This window comes from Schistocerca gregaria, chromosome 2 (genome assembly GCF_023897955.1).
Source record: "Schistocerca gregaria isolate iqSchGreg1 chromosome 2, iqSchGreg1.2, whole genome shotgun sequence".
NCBI lineage: Eukaryota > Metazoa > Arthropoda > Insecta > Orthoptera > Acrididae > Schistocerca > Schistocerca gregaria.
Window position 1 is genome coordinate 819,249,558 of NC_064921.1, and position 15,089 is coordinate 819,264,646.

Here is a 15,089-nt window from a genome sequence, read left to right on the forward strand (position 1 = left end):
AGAAAACTGTGGAGTTTGTAGCTAGGGATGGAAAACATTGACAGAAGTAGTGAGTACATGTGGATACCGCTTCGGTAACATTAGGTCTCGTAAAGCAACCCCGCTTGAATAGGAATAACTTGTTTTCCTTTCACTCAGTTCAAAGCTTAACAGACTTAAGAAGTGAGCCACTTCCGAAGAAATCCATTCGTAAGAGAGCAGCTGAATTTCAAGTAACACAGTTAACAATGCATGACCAGATTACAAATGATATGAAAATGAAACGATTTAGACCTATGTTTTCGAATTAATACTTACGTGACAAGGACGTGAAGCGTGAGTTGGCTGTCGTGATTTGGTGGTGCACTCTTCAGATCCTGTGTTTCACTAAAGAGTCGCAGTTTACACTCCTCGAGTGTAAACTGCGATTTGCATATGTTGTAAACGTGTTCAAAACCTGTCCCCGAAGACAAAGCAGTTGTGGATCATGCAGGAAGGAGGTCCAGCACATGTGACTCAGCAATATTTGTAGCTCATTGAAATGGTCAACATAAAACCTGGATATTACCGCGCCTGACAAGTCATTATACCATGCGGCTCGACGTTGGTACATAACTAGCAACGAATTGCGTAAAAACGTTGATGGAGTCTGACTTCTGAGACGGTCCCAAAATGTTAAGGAGAACATTGTGGGTAACACACAGTAGAGGACACGTACAGCCATTGAATACGCAATTTTTAAATGTAAGTTCTCCGGTACACAACATTCATTATCTGATCAAAAGTACATGGACACCTGTTAGTGGACATTAATATGGTATATGTCCACCCTTCGCCTTCATGACGGCTTGAACTCTGCTTGGGAGGAATCGTAGCCCATTCTTCCTCAAGTGCGGAAACCAGAAAAGGTACTGGTGTAGCACTCTAGTGTCTGGAAAAAAGGACAGTTTCTAACTCATTCCAGACGTGTTCCACTGGGCTGAGGTCGCGAACCTGGGCAAGCCAGTCCATTTCAGGGATGTTATTGCCCACAAACTGTTGCCTCACGGATGCTGCTTGGTGACACAGTGCACTGTCATGCTGAAACATGCAATGATACTCTCTGAACTCTTCTACTGTACGAAGTACACAATGGTGAATAAAGTGTTCATACTCTTCCGCATTTACCGTTTCTTAGCTGCAACAAAGAGACTACATCGTAACCACAAAAAATTCTCATATCGTAAGATCACCTCCTATGTACTACACTCTGTTGGCTCTACGCATGATGCCAGGTAACTTCCTCCTGGTATCCACCAACCCCAAACACTTCCATCGGATTTCCACAATGTGTAACGTGATTCGCCACAACAAAACACTTGTTTCCAGTAATCCACTCTCCAGTGGTGTCGCTCTTTAAACCACATCAAGCGTCACTCAGCATTGACTGCAGACCTTTGAAAAGCTTATTTGAAGTCTTCACGGGTTGTGAGCCGAGTAGCGTCGTCGTCTAGTAGCAACGTTTCGATGGAATGCGTCTCCATCATCTTCAGTCGAAGTGTCGGGATATCTCTCTCTCACCTCTAAACTTTCCCCTTCTTGGGGAAGTGTTTTGAGGAGTGTGTAGCCTGTTGGCTTCTACTCGACTGGGTTCGTTTTGAGTTTATGATTGACTGTTTTGGCTATCTGTGTGTTGTGTTGGTGTTCTGGTGGTGTCTAGTACTTGTCTGAGGTTGGCGAGATGTTAGGTTTTTTTATGGATTAAGGATTGGGGTTAGGATTTGGGGATTTTTGGGATTTTCTATTCGACTTAGTCGTCGAAGATCGTCATGGGGCGTTTGTACTTTTCGCGGGACATGTCACACCGACCTAGGGATTGAATAAGCTTATTTCGAGGTCTTGAAGAACTCTCATAGATTTAAGCAGCGGCGTGCAGACCGTCAGTGGGTAATCTCATGGGTAGGTGCAGTGCCCTCCTGAGGGTGCGGTTCTGCAGCCTCTGGGGTTTTTCCAGGTGCTGCTTTGCCGCGTATCCCCAGACAGGCACGCATACTCCATTACTGGCCATATGAGGGCCTGATAGACGTTTAGGCCTACAGAGCAGGGAAGGGAGCTGGTTGTGTTGAGGATTGGGTACAGGGTGGACATTCTGGCGCAGACCTTCCTGTGGATCTCGTCTATATGGGGTTTCCACGTTAGTCTCGAGTCTAAGGTAATGCCGACATACTTGGCGGATCTGTGCCAGGGGAGTCGGGATCCATGTAGATGCTGGTGAAAGGGGGGGGGGGGGGGGGGGAGCGTTGAGGGGTCCGTGTCTCCCGGGTGATCAACATACCCTGTGTCTTTTCAGGATTGATGGTGACGCCCCAGTGACGGGCCCTGGTTTCTGTGTTATCTAAAACCCTTTGTAGCCTACGAATGACCAGGTGCTTATTCGCATTACCAGTGTAAAAGGCGGTATCGTCAGCGTACTGTGCGGTGTGCACCAGGGGGAGGGGGGGGGGGCATTAAGTGTCCGCACTGTACAGACTGCACAAAACGGGCCCCAGGACTGATCCCTGTGGCACCCCAGCACGAATACGCCATTTGGTGGAGGTGGCTGTTTCTACCTTGACAGAGAAGATTCTACTTGTGAGCTAGCTTCGGATTAACCTATGCTCCCAGGGAACCCTTGTGTGTATAACTTGTACAGTAGCCCTTTATGCCATAATTAGTCGATTGCTTTGGCTACATCAAGTAGCACTATCCCGCAGTAGCCTCTGTGGTTGAAGCCTTCTGTGGCTGCTTCCACTAGTCTGATGATCTGTTGTGGCTCGGAGTGTTTCTGTGGGAACCCGAAGTGGAAATCTGGCAAAAGTCGCTCGTTGTTGATGTGGTCTCGTATGGGAATAAGCAGGAGGCGCTCATAGATCTTGTTGAGAGTTGTCAAGAGGCTAATCGGCCTGTAGTGCTGCGGGAATAAAGTGTCTTTCCCTGGTTTGTATATCGCGATCACTTCCGCGTGTTTTCAGTATGCTGGGAACTCGCAGATACGAGTAATCTCTTTGAAGACGTTCGCGAGGTGTCCGAGGGCGGCTGGTTTTTAACTAGCTGGCTAGTGACACTGTCGTGCCCTGGCGCCTTTTTTGTAGGGAGGGACCTAATTCCTTTTGCCTCGTCTTCGGGGGCGAAAAGTGGGGGTTCGTCCTCTGGGTCTTCCTCAGCGTTGAGGAAGACAGCCAGTTGACGACGGATTGCCTCTTCATGCTCGTCATCCTGGGGTTCAGCCCCTTGAAACTGCTTCTCGAAAGCGTCGGCGAGGGCGTTGGCATTATCAGCATGGCTGTAGGCCAGACACCTCTCGCCATGCAGAGGCGGCAGCCTAGCGCGTCTTTTGGTAAATTGTTTGGTTGCTTGCCATAGTGTGTGATCGTCTACTTTGAGGGATGTGAGGCGGTTTTGCCAATGCTGGTTTCGGTGCTCACTGAGCGCTACCTTCAGCTCTCTCTGTGGACGGTTTAGCAGCCTCCTGGTGGCCTGGTTTCTGGTGATCTTCCACTCTTTTGCCACTCTGTTCTTGTGACGGATTTGGGCTAGTAGATGTTCCAGGAGTTGGGGGCAGGCCATCCCTTTGTGGGAGAGTGGCATCTTCCGCTGCCTGCAAGAGGGTTCCTCTTAGGTCTTGTTCTACTGTTTCGGCAGTAGGTGGCGGAGCGCGAGCGATATCAGAGGCGACAGTTTCTCGGTATCGCTCCCAGTCTGCACCGTTTTAGGACGTCTGGTACCATGGGAATGCTACCCATTCACCCACATCGACCTCTAGAATCACTGGGTTGTGATAGGAGGACATTCTGTTGATTCTCCTTGCGGCCACAAACCCCGCGATACTCCTAGTGCGGGCTATGTCTAACACGTGGGGCCCATTTTTTGAGAAATGTGTGGGCTCGACCGGACCCCATGTTTCGAAGTGGTAGTCGCGCTAGTCGTTGCAGTTTGGCGCCTGCTCTGGAGGTTACTCTAGAGTTCCAATCGGGGTGTTTGGCACTGAAGTCGCCCACTATTATGAGTTTGCTTTCAATTTGCCCTAGAGCAGCTGTGTCTCCCTCGTCTATCTCGTCTTGTGGGTGTCGGTAGATTGCAACGATTGTTAGGGGTCTGGTGGCTGTGGTTACTTCCAAGGCCACTGCTTCGATTTTGTTGATAGCTGGTATGAATACCTGGTGGTGGGGGATCCCTCTGTTTATGTATACGGCCAGTCCTCCGCCTTGGTTTGGCCTGTCTTTACGGTAGCTAACGTAGTTGGGAACTGTCGCTTTTATTCCCATCATGCATATGTGGATGGAGAACTCGTTCATGAGTTCTCTGAACTCGACCTCTTGATTAACAATGCCGTCTGCATTAAAGACGCACATTGTCAGGCCTTAGATATTTGGTCGTCTATCCATGATGGGGTTTTGTGACTATTGAGGAAGTCGCAGAGGGGAGCGACTGCTGGACTGTTGCCTGAAGGGCAACGAGGAACTGAGTGTTCTGCTTCTGGGCCTCCCTGAATTCCTTCATCATTTCCATGACGAGGTTCGTGGTCTGGTCCATAACGCCTAACAATTGATCCGAGGGGATGGAGTGCGTGTGGGGTTCCATAGAGCTTCCTCTGTCTTTGTGGACCTGGTCGTAAATGGCGCGTGATTGGCCAGCGGTGGGAAGCGGAGAGCGGTACAGCAGAGACAACAGCCCGCGACCGACGATATCCCGACACTTCGCCTGAAGATGATGTAGACGCATTCCATCGAAACGTTGCTACGAGACGATGACGCTACTCCACTGACAACCCATGAAGACTTCATATATGATTTCGCCGAGAAAGCCTTCACTCACTTATGAAGAGCTGCTCGACCGTTGTACGTCATTCTTCTTAAGTCCCTACGCACAGTCACTGTGTTAGGTGGACAACTGGCACCACTTTGGAAGTCACAAGCGACTGTGTCCAATGATTTACACGCGATTTTTGACAACCACTCTCGGCAATATTCGACGGTCCGTGACTGTCAGTATATGAGGCCTCCTTGGTCTCGGTTTAACTGCGGTGGTTTCTTCGCGTTTCCACTTCCCAATCACTTCACCAACAGTGGACATTGGAAGCTTAAGGATGGTTGAAATGTCCCTGATGGATTAGTTTCACAGATTATAGTCAATGACTAGCCCACGTTCGAAGCCATTAAGTTCTCCTAACCGATCTATCCTGCTATTAGTATTCTCTACTGAGAACACAATACAGTAGTGGAAATCAGTATGAAGGTATGAAAAATCGTAGGAAAATTAATATATTCGGTTGGAATAATCGTGCATAGTTTACTTGTGATAGTATGAGAATCAGTATATCGACAAACGCAGTCAAATGGTATCGCATTTGATGTCAGTAGTACAGTGTGTAACAAGACTTCAACGATTCCTGTAGTAGAGGGTGGAATTCGGTATAAAGCCAGTCGGTTCTGTAGGGTTTTCGTGTTTATTTACGTGGTTTTACTGCAGGTAGGGAACATACATTATTAGTGACAAGGTGTGTTATGTACATAAACCACGTCTGCGACAAGGCCACAGGGAAAACGGTTATAATGCGCTGAAAAAACAAAAATCGATTTGAAGAGAAATGTGGGACAGTCTGATAATGAAATCGGCAAGAAGTTGAAACGTTCATTTACAGTGACATAATTTCGTTACATTTGGGAGCGTGATATGGACAGGACAGAAAATATTTGCAAAGTAGAAAATTATCTGAGGAGCCCAAATGGTTAATTTTGTGCAAAGCAATTGTTACAAACCTTTATTCTTCTCAGCTTGTTGCTAGTTTGGAGTTGTAACTGCCAGATGTGTACGACAGATTCTGTCAGATGACTAACACCTTGCATTCGAGAAACGAATGCAGAAACCAGCTCTATCACCCAAACATAAACAAGATAGATTGGCGTTTGCTGAAAAACGTATGTCATTGACTTCCCAATAGGATAAAGAGCTCTTCAGTGATGAGGAGACGTTTAAGTGCTCTGGATTGATTTCGGTATTATTGACGTGATATGAGAACAGAGCAGCAGGCAAGAATGAACAGAAATTTTGGGGGTCGAAGTTTTGTGATATCGGCAGACTTGTGCGATAAAGACAAATTAAGCGTTGCTTGGCTGACGACTAGAATGCATTATAAAATGTACACGAAGTTGCTAGAGACAGAACTGATAAGCATGTATGAGGATCAAGGGAACGAAAGTCCCATATTTCAAGAAGATAATGCGTCTGTGCATGTTTTTGCTACAACCAAAACCTGGTTTGAAGATAGAGATATCAATGTATTGCCCTGGCCTGCACGTAGCCCGGATTTGAGCCCCACAGAAAAGCTTCTAGGAGTGCCTGCAAGGCGTGTTTATCGCAGTGGAAGGCTTCAATTTCATGCCGTGCGTGAGCTGAAAAGAGCGATACGAGAAGAGTATGAGACAATTTCATTGCAAGAACCACAAACCCTAACAAAATCAATAGCGAAGAGAATTTTTGAGATAATTAGGAAGAACGGAGTTCGTACAAAGTACTGACAATGCAGTAACACAATACGACAATGAGTGCCCTTATACCAATTTCCATCCAGGAAACGCAAACATCTTATTTTGTTACTCGTATTATGAACGAACTATGTAATTCCGTACCGAGCGAGGTGGCGCAGTGTCTAGCACACTGGACTCGCATTCGGAAGGGCGACGGTTCAATCTCGTGTCCTATCATCCTGATTGAGGTTTTCCGTGATTTCCCTAAATCTCTCCAGGTAAATACCGAGATGTTTCCTTCGGAAGAGCACGGCCGACTTCCTTCCCCGTCTTTCCGTAATCTGATGAGATCGATGACTTCGCTGTATGGTCTCCTTCTACACAACCCTCCCCCCCCCCCCCTCACAGGATATGAGATATATATGTAATTCCGCCACGATTATTTGTCTTACTTGTATCTACTACACTACTGGCCATTGCTACACCACCAAGATGACGTGCTACAGACGCGAAATTTAACCGATAGGAAGAAGATGCTGTGATATGCAAATGATTAGCTTTTTAGAGCATTTACACAAGGTTGGCGCCGGTGGCGACACCTACAACGTCCTGACATGAGGAAAGTTTCCAACCGATTTCTCATACACAAACAGCAGTTGATCGGCGTTGACTAGTGAAACGTTGTTGTGATGCCTCGTGTAAGGATGAGAAATGCGTACCATCACGTTTGCGACGTTGATAAAGGTCGGACTGTAGCCTATCGCGCGATTGCGGTTTATCGTATCGCGACATTGCTGCTCGCGTTGGTCGAGATCCATGAGTGTTACCAGAATATGGAATGGGGTTGTTTCAGGAGGGTGATACGGAACGCCGTGCTGGATCCCAACGGCTACGTATCTCTAGCAGTCGAGATGACAGGCATCTTATCCGCATGGCTGTAACGGGTCGTGCAGCCACGTCTCGATCCCTGAGTCAACAGATGGACACCTTTGCAAGACAACAACCATCTGCACGAACAGTTCGACGACATTTGCAGCAATTTGGACTACCAGCTCGGAGACCACGGCTGCGGTTACCCGTGACGCTGCATCATAGACAGGAGCGCCTGCGATGGTGTACTCAACGACGAACCTGGGTGCACAAATGGCAAAACGTCATTTTTTCGGATGAATCCAGGTTCTGTTTACAGCATCATGATGGTCGCATCCGTGTTTGGCGACATCGCGGTGAACGCACATTGGAAGCGTGTATTCGTCATCGCCATACTGGCGTATCACCCGGCATGATGGTATGGGGTGCCATTGGTTACACGTCTCGGTCACCTCTTGTTCGCATTGACGGCACTTTGAGCAGTGGACGTTACATTTCAGATGTGTTACGACCCGTAGCTCCACCCTTCATTCGATCCCTGTGAAACCTTACATTTGAGCAGGACGACGCACGATCGCATGTTGCAGGTCCTGTACGGGCCTTTCTGGATACAGAAAATATTCGACTGCTGTCATGACCAGCACATTCTCCAGATCTCTCACCAACTGAAAACGTCTGGTCAATGGTGGCCGAGCAACTGCGTCGTCACAATACGCCAGTCAGTACTCTTGATGAACTGTGGTATCTTGCTGAAGCTGCATGGGCAGCTGTACCTGTATACGCCTTGCAGGCTCTGTTTGACTCAATGCGCAGGCGTATCAAGGCCGTTATTCCGGCCAATGGTGGTGTTCTGGGTACTGATTTCTCAGGATCTATGCACCCAAATTCCGTTGAAAATGTAATCACATGTCAGGTCTAGTATAATATATTTGTCCAATACCCATTTATAATCTGCATTTCTTCTCGGTGTAGCAAATTTAATGGCCAGTAGTGTATTTTCATAATAAATTCTATGCATGTAATCTTCAGATATTTTACTTTTTAACTTTCGTAGGGACCCTGCCCTTATACTGATTTCGACTACTGTATCCTTGCCTCGTTTTATTGTGTCGGTTCCGCCTCTCGTTACATTTAGTGGTCGTTTCCACCTTTTACATAGGGGTGTCCGGGTACTTGTGATCACACGATGTACTGTTTCGACCTATGGACACGGAAACGTCTCGGACACAACGTGCACCAAAGGCCAAACATAAATTATGCGAAGTCTCCTGCCCAGGATACGGCTGCCAGTGCGAGACAACGAGGTGGACAACGAGGTGGAGGCGTCTGGAGCCGCTGGAGACGGCGGGGCCGATGAGGGCGCCGAGGTGGCCCGCGTGCGCTCCGCCATCTTGCCGTACGCGGACGCAGACGTCGACGCCGCGCTGCAGGCGGCAGACGTCGCGCTGGACGCAGACAGCGGCGTGCGAGCCGCGAGGCTGTTACACCACCGGCACGTCATTGATGACCTGGACATCGACGCCAGGGCTTCTGGTAATCTACCACTGTCAATTTGAGAATATCGGCGGGGTTTCGGTTCTAACAGTTCGAGCCCATTTGTGTCATAGGGATTTCTCTTTTTAGTAATTACCCTATATTAGATGGTCACTTTGATTCCAGGTACTGACAATACTTGTTTTATTTATTTAGTAGCTTCCTCGGGACTATGTGACCCCATGCTGCTTCCTCATGGAATGAAAGATAACTTAGCTTATAGAATGGTGTTAAGAATATTTATTTTGAAAACAATTAAAAACTTAATGACATGAGTCAAAATTGTGAGAAATTATACGAATAAATAGCATTACAGAAAAAAATTTCTGAGCTACTGCGAAGAATTCCTGTAGAGAACAGCAGGAGTGTGCCACAAAGACACTTGGATTTGAATACTTGGAGATTATCACTCAGTTCTGTTAGTTCTGCTGGAAGCCTGTAGAAATGAGACCTGTTGAGTAGCGTACACCTTTCCGTACAGTGCTTCTGAAGGTGTTATCCAAGTGCGTACCGTCTTCGCATCTAGTGCTCACTGATTGAATGAATGTTGCAGTCGACATTGTCAACAACAAATTCCATAACGCAGTATATGTACAGGAACAGCAGAGTTAGAATTCCGATACCCCTGAACAGCGGCTTACACGAAGTTCGCGAACTGACACCGCAGATCAGCCTTACCGTACTTTTGTGGGCGAAGAATATTCTCCGTGAATGAGCAGAGCTGCCGCAACAGACCAAAACGATATGATCGCAGCCCACCGGGATGTTGTATGCTGCCTCATGACCTTGCGGGTACGTAATGCGGTAACAAAACGTAAACCGATCAGACACGGACTGGGAATCAGCGAAGACATGGGCTGCAAATGGCGAAATCGTTTGAGTTAAGCGGCTTTGACAGAGAGTGGACTATTATTACGCGGAGCCTGTGAACGAATATCTCGAAAACGGCGCAACTGACAGAATGCTCACGTGCTACTGTCGTGAGCATCTACGCAAAGAGGTAGGACAGTGAAACCACCACTACGAGCTAAATGATTGGAAGTCCACGACTCTTCACAGAATATGGGCTTCGGAGGCTTGTCTGCTCTGTAAAGTATGATATACAGTGATCTGTGCCATGTCTGCCGAAAGAGCGCAGTGCTGGTGCACTCACAAGCGTTTTGGAGCACACCGTTCATCGTGCATTTTTGAACATGGAACTCCACAGCAGACCACCCCTACGTGTTCACATGTTGATCCAACGACGTCGACCATTACGATTTCAGTGGGGACGGAACCATTGGGATTCGACTGTCGATCAGTGGAAACGTGTCAGCTCCTCGGGTGAATCACATTTTTGCTACATTAGGTGGATGGTCGTCTCCACAAACGCCGTCATCGAGGTGAACGGCGGTTCGAAAGCACCACGGACTTAGGCTGGTGGGAGCAGAATTATGCTAAGGGAAACATTCTCCAGCGCTTGAATGGACCTGTGATAGTAATCGAAGACACACCGACTGCTGCGAACCACCTGCATCCCTTGATGCTTGATATCTTCCTCGAGGGCGATCTCATCTTTCACCAGTATAATTGTCCGTGTCTCGGAACCAGGGAACCGTGCTTCTGTAGTTTGCGGAGTATTATAGTGAACTCCCGCTGATGTCTCCGCAACCAAATTCGCCTGATGTAAATCCCATCTGGGTTGCTATTGGGTGTCATCGCTGCGTACGCAGATCAGCAGCCGATAATTTAAGTGAATTACATGGCCTGTGCTTAGACATACCTCCAAAACCCTGCCACAAACCGTCGAATCCCTGATAGGCAGAATCAGTTATGTATTTCGTTCCAAACAAGCTATTAAGCAGGTCGTCATAATGTTTTGGCTCATTAGCGTATAACACCATACAAGTCACAGACTGAATGTAAACAAAATAAAGAAGCCTTTGACTTTTGGTGTCACAGACAGTGGTGATCACCAGTCTGACAAAGGTCTGGTATCTTCACCAATGAAGACACCATCATTCAGTTCGTGCACAATACAGGGTAACTCCAAAGTTACTTGGTTGGTTGGTTGTTTGGGGAAGGAGACCAGACAGCGTGGTCATCGGTCTCATCGGATTAGGGAAGGATGGGGAAGGAAGTTGGCCGTGCTCTTTCAGAGGAACCATCCCGGCTTTTGCCTGGAGTGATTTAGGGAAATCACGGAAAACCTAAATCAGGATGGCCGGACGCGGGATTGAACCGTCGTCCTCCCGAATGCGAGCCAAAGTAACTGTACACATGTCGTGAGTGTAGTGCATACATAAAAATAAGACTAAAACGTTAAATAACATTTTGTCTGAAATTGCTTTATTTCCGAGTTATGCTGCATAATATCATTTGTGGTAGGCATTACATCATTGTTGTTGAGAACATCATGGAAGTAGTAGATGTAGATCCGACCATAAGTTTCCGCCTTATAAGTGTCACTGTAGCGGTTCCTCAGTCAATTGTAAGGTGCCTGCTACGGAGACAGCAGTACCGCCATTTTCACCAGCAGACAGGAGCTCACACCTGACGTCAGAATTTCTGTCAGCGGTTACTCGAGCGTCATGCTGCTGATCCACTGTTCGTTCGTCCGGTATCGTCTACAGATGAGAGCATCTTTACCCGTGCGGGTAGCGTGAACGGTCATAACATGCACGTGTGGACGTATGAGATTTCTAGTAAGAGGATATAAACGCAATTTGGCAACGAACATTTGGTGCGGTGTAGTGAAAAATCAGTTACTCGGACCACATATTATTCCTCAGCGTGCGGAGGAGCCGGTTAGTCTCTCATTACCCTTTAAACAACCAGTCCAGCAACCTGGATAGGTTTCAGGTTGTCTGATCCTTGACTCTGCGTTGGTAGATACTGCAAGAGCAGCTTTGACCAAACTTCAACTAAATACTTACCACACGAAGGCCACATAACTCCAGTCAATGGACAGTGACTGAAAGCTAAACTGTCGAGCGTTTCGGATATTTGCATGACTCATTTGAAAGAAAAAGTCTAAAATTTCCTTTAAGTTGGTTTATTATCTTTAACACTCGGAAAATGGCTATCAAGTCCATATTTAATATCTCAACATCAGTTACGCAATGTCACTGACTGTCTCCGTTACAAGTTCACACCCCAAAACAGCCAGAAGATATTTAGTCCGACTGGATATTCTGAACGTCCTAAACAGTCCCTGATCCATGACCACTTGCGAGCTAACACATTCAGTCGTTCAGCATATTCGTGTAAAGAAGTGCTTGCCATAATGTCTCGTAATCTGCTCGTAACACGTCACGCGGAATTTATGTGCAATATGAAATGTTCACACTCGAATATCTCCTATAACAACCCACTCACAGAGCTCAAACTTTCACAAAATAATCATTACTGTAGTCGCTTTCGTCATCGTCACGACAACCGATCAAACGCGCGAATTTCTTCCTTTTTGTACAAATCTGATCAGCGTGGTTTAACATAGGTATTTACCAGAAGAAGGCTCCCGAGCGAGTATCTCGACTCACAGATCTGAGGCAGCAAGGCCTACTCAAACGCGCGGGAAATGCTGAATTCCTACTGGCTAGTATGTTAAGCAGCCAATCATATAACCTCGGGCACTTCTCTACCCGCGGTACTCTAACGTCAGCCAATCAGATTACCACAAGTAATCTGGAATAGGAACCTCATAATTCCGAAACTAAATAAAATTCAATGAAAACAGAATCCGATTCCTTTCCATAAAATAAATTACTGGTAAATTTAATACTCAACGCCCCTTCTGGCTGCCTTTTACAAAATCAAGTTCCCTCGGACATAAGCCACAAATTCCACAGTTACACAACAACTTTCTGATGCAGACATTTACATAGCTTTAATAAAATATCACATCCTGGCTTTATGAATATCCTGCATTCACTCTCTCAGTCCCTCCAAAACACCGACACAACCAAACCAAAATGAAATAATAATAATGTTTCAAAGTACTTTTAATTACGTCAGAAATATGTGGTAATGAAACTAAAGAAAATTCCAGAAAATTAGATTATTATATACACCTGTCCTCTTGGTTGTGGTTTCAATTGATACTATAGATGAATACATTACAGTCCCTCCCTCTGTTTCTCAACGCCAGTACCGTTATTATGTGTTCTACGTAAAAATTTATATCCCAAAACTACTGAAGTTATTGATTTGAAATTTTAACAGTATGGTTGTGTTATCCATAGAATTTGGTATGCTAAGTATGAAAAAGATCGATTAATATTTAATAGTACTTCTTCAGATCCACAGAGAGTATGTGTAACGTCTTGTACACAGTAGCCCAGTAGCTGGCGTCAGCTGTGACAGCATGACAACCAAAATCCGTTCCACTCCAAGCTTCATGACAAGCTACGTTTTCAATGCAAGATGACAACTTGTAATAATTTGCCTGACTGGCAGAGTACATTGAAAGCTTTTGGAACAAGAACTGGGTCACCTGCTTCACGATGTCTGGGTCACCTGCTTCACGATGTCCCACTCGCTACAGAAACCAACTAATGGTTCACGCACAATGGTGCCCCCTGCACATTTCAGTCGGGAGGCATAATCTCAATACTACTTATCCCGATTAGTGGACAGGTCTTACAGGAGCTGTTGCTTCGCTCGCCAGCTCTTCGGATCTTAACCGCCTTGGCTTCTTCTACCCTTGGGGCCATCTCAAAGAGCTCGTGAGCTAGGTTGCAATTGAGAATGTGGCACAACGGCAGCAGCGAACTGTAAATGGCTGTGCAACTGAGCAGAAAGAGATGAACGGAGCGTGCAACATTTCGAGAGAGGTAAGACATCGAGCACGTCACTGCCTTCATCTACATGGACACCATTTTGAACCTGTACGGTACACAGTCGTATTGAATTTGAATTTCGAATCCCTTCGTGTCGTTGCTTTCTGAGAAGAATTAATTTTGTGTTGCTTTTTATGGAGCACTTGTGATCCCTATTCTGCTGCATATCTTGGAAATAAATCAGTTCCAGACAAAATTTTGTTTAATATTTTACTCTTATTTTGGGTCATACATTATACTCGCAAAATGTATACACTTACTTTTGAATCACCCTTTATATTGAATGTGAATCTGTAAGCCTGTTCCTAAGAGAAACTTCATAATGGAACGCTAGTTCCTAATTGGTGCTATTCACATACTTTCATGGGTGTCACTGAACACGTGTGGTACCTGTGTAACCAACGAATACAAATGGTGGACAACGTTTGCGTAATTGCATTCCATAATTTGTGCCAATTCCTGAGTTGTTTGGCCAGTATTACTGCGAAGCAACTGATTAAGGCGGTTTTCGTCACAAAGAGAAGGCGTCCCAGAACGTGGTTCATCACACGAGTCAAATTTTCCTTTTTGGAAACGAGAAAACTAAATCCGAGACATTTTCTCAGCAAATATTTCCCTTCCGTAGATATCACAAATTCTTCTCGTGGCCTCTGTAGTACTAGATCCAGTATTAAACTCGAAGAGTAAAATGTCTCGGGATTGTTTATTTTCCTCTACTTGACGCTCTATATTGATTAGCCTTGAAAATAGCCAGAAACATGCAAGCCACTGTTTCCAGTAATCAAACGCCAAATTGAAGAAAAACAATTGACTAACGAAAAATGAAGCCTTCATAATGCAATGAAGAACGACACGGACTTATTACGCACTGAGCCAATACTTCAAAACAAAAAATTCCACCTACCGTCAGTCCTAAGACTGATTGACTGATAGGCTTGCGACAGGAAAATTTCGCATCTGCAAGAGGTCCGTGTCGCACACAATATGCACTGCACTTAGTTACAATTAAGCATTAATCATTCTCTTGTCGGTAGCACTTGCGTCATCTACTAAGATATAAATTTTTGAGTCACCTGTCGTGTTTAGTGGCAGATCAATGCGCAAACGTACCCAGAACAGGACCCTGTCACACCCTCACTTTACACGGCCGCAGTCATGTTCATAAAAGTTCTCTGTTGACACTAGAGGACAGACTTCGCACTTCACTCCACTAACACTCTGTCGCTATTGCCTATCCCCTATACCATATAACATAACTAAAATACCTAATCTATGCTCCACCTCAGAGTCTTACTTACGACCACGTTAAGGTGTAATATACCAAAACATTATTGAAATAGTGCTACTGCTTTACGGCGAGGTGACAGAAGTCATGGGGTACCTCTTAACATAGTGTCGGATC

General features: G+C 46.0%; 1 protein-coding gene across 3 annotated transcripts in view; it reads left to right on the forward strand.

Annotated features, from left to right (window-relative positions):
- LOC126335153 (uncharacterized) overlaps nucleotides 1-15,089 on the forward strand; it is a 459,220-nt gene that overhangs the window by 424,367 nt on the left and 19,764 nt on the right. For all 3 annotated transcript variants that reach the window (XM_049998126.1, XM_049998124.1, XM_049998125.1), the window contains one exon: nucleotides 8,611-8,867. In XM_049998126.1, coding sequence (XP_049854083.1) covers nucleotides 8,611-8,867 — 257 coding nt within the window. The remainder of the gene's footprint in view (nucleotides 1-8,610; nucleotides 8,868-15,089) is intronic.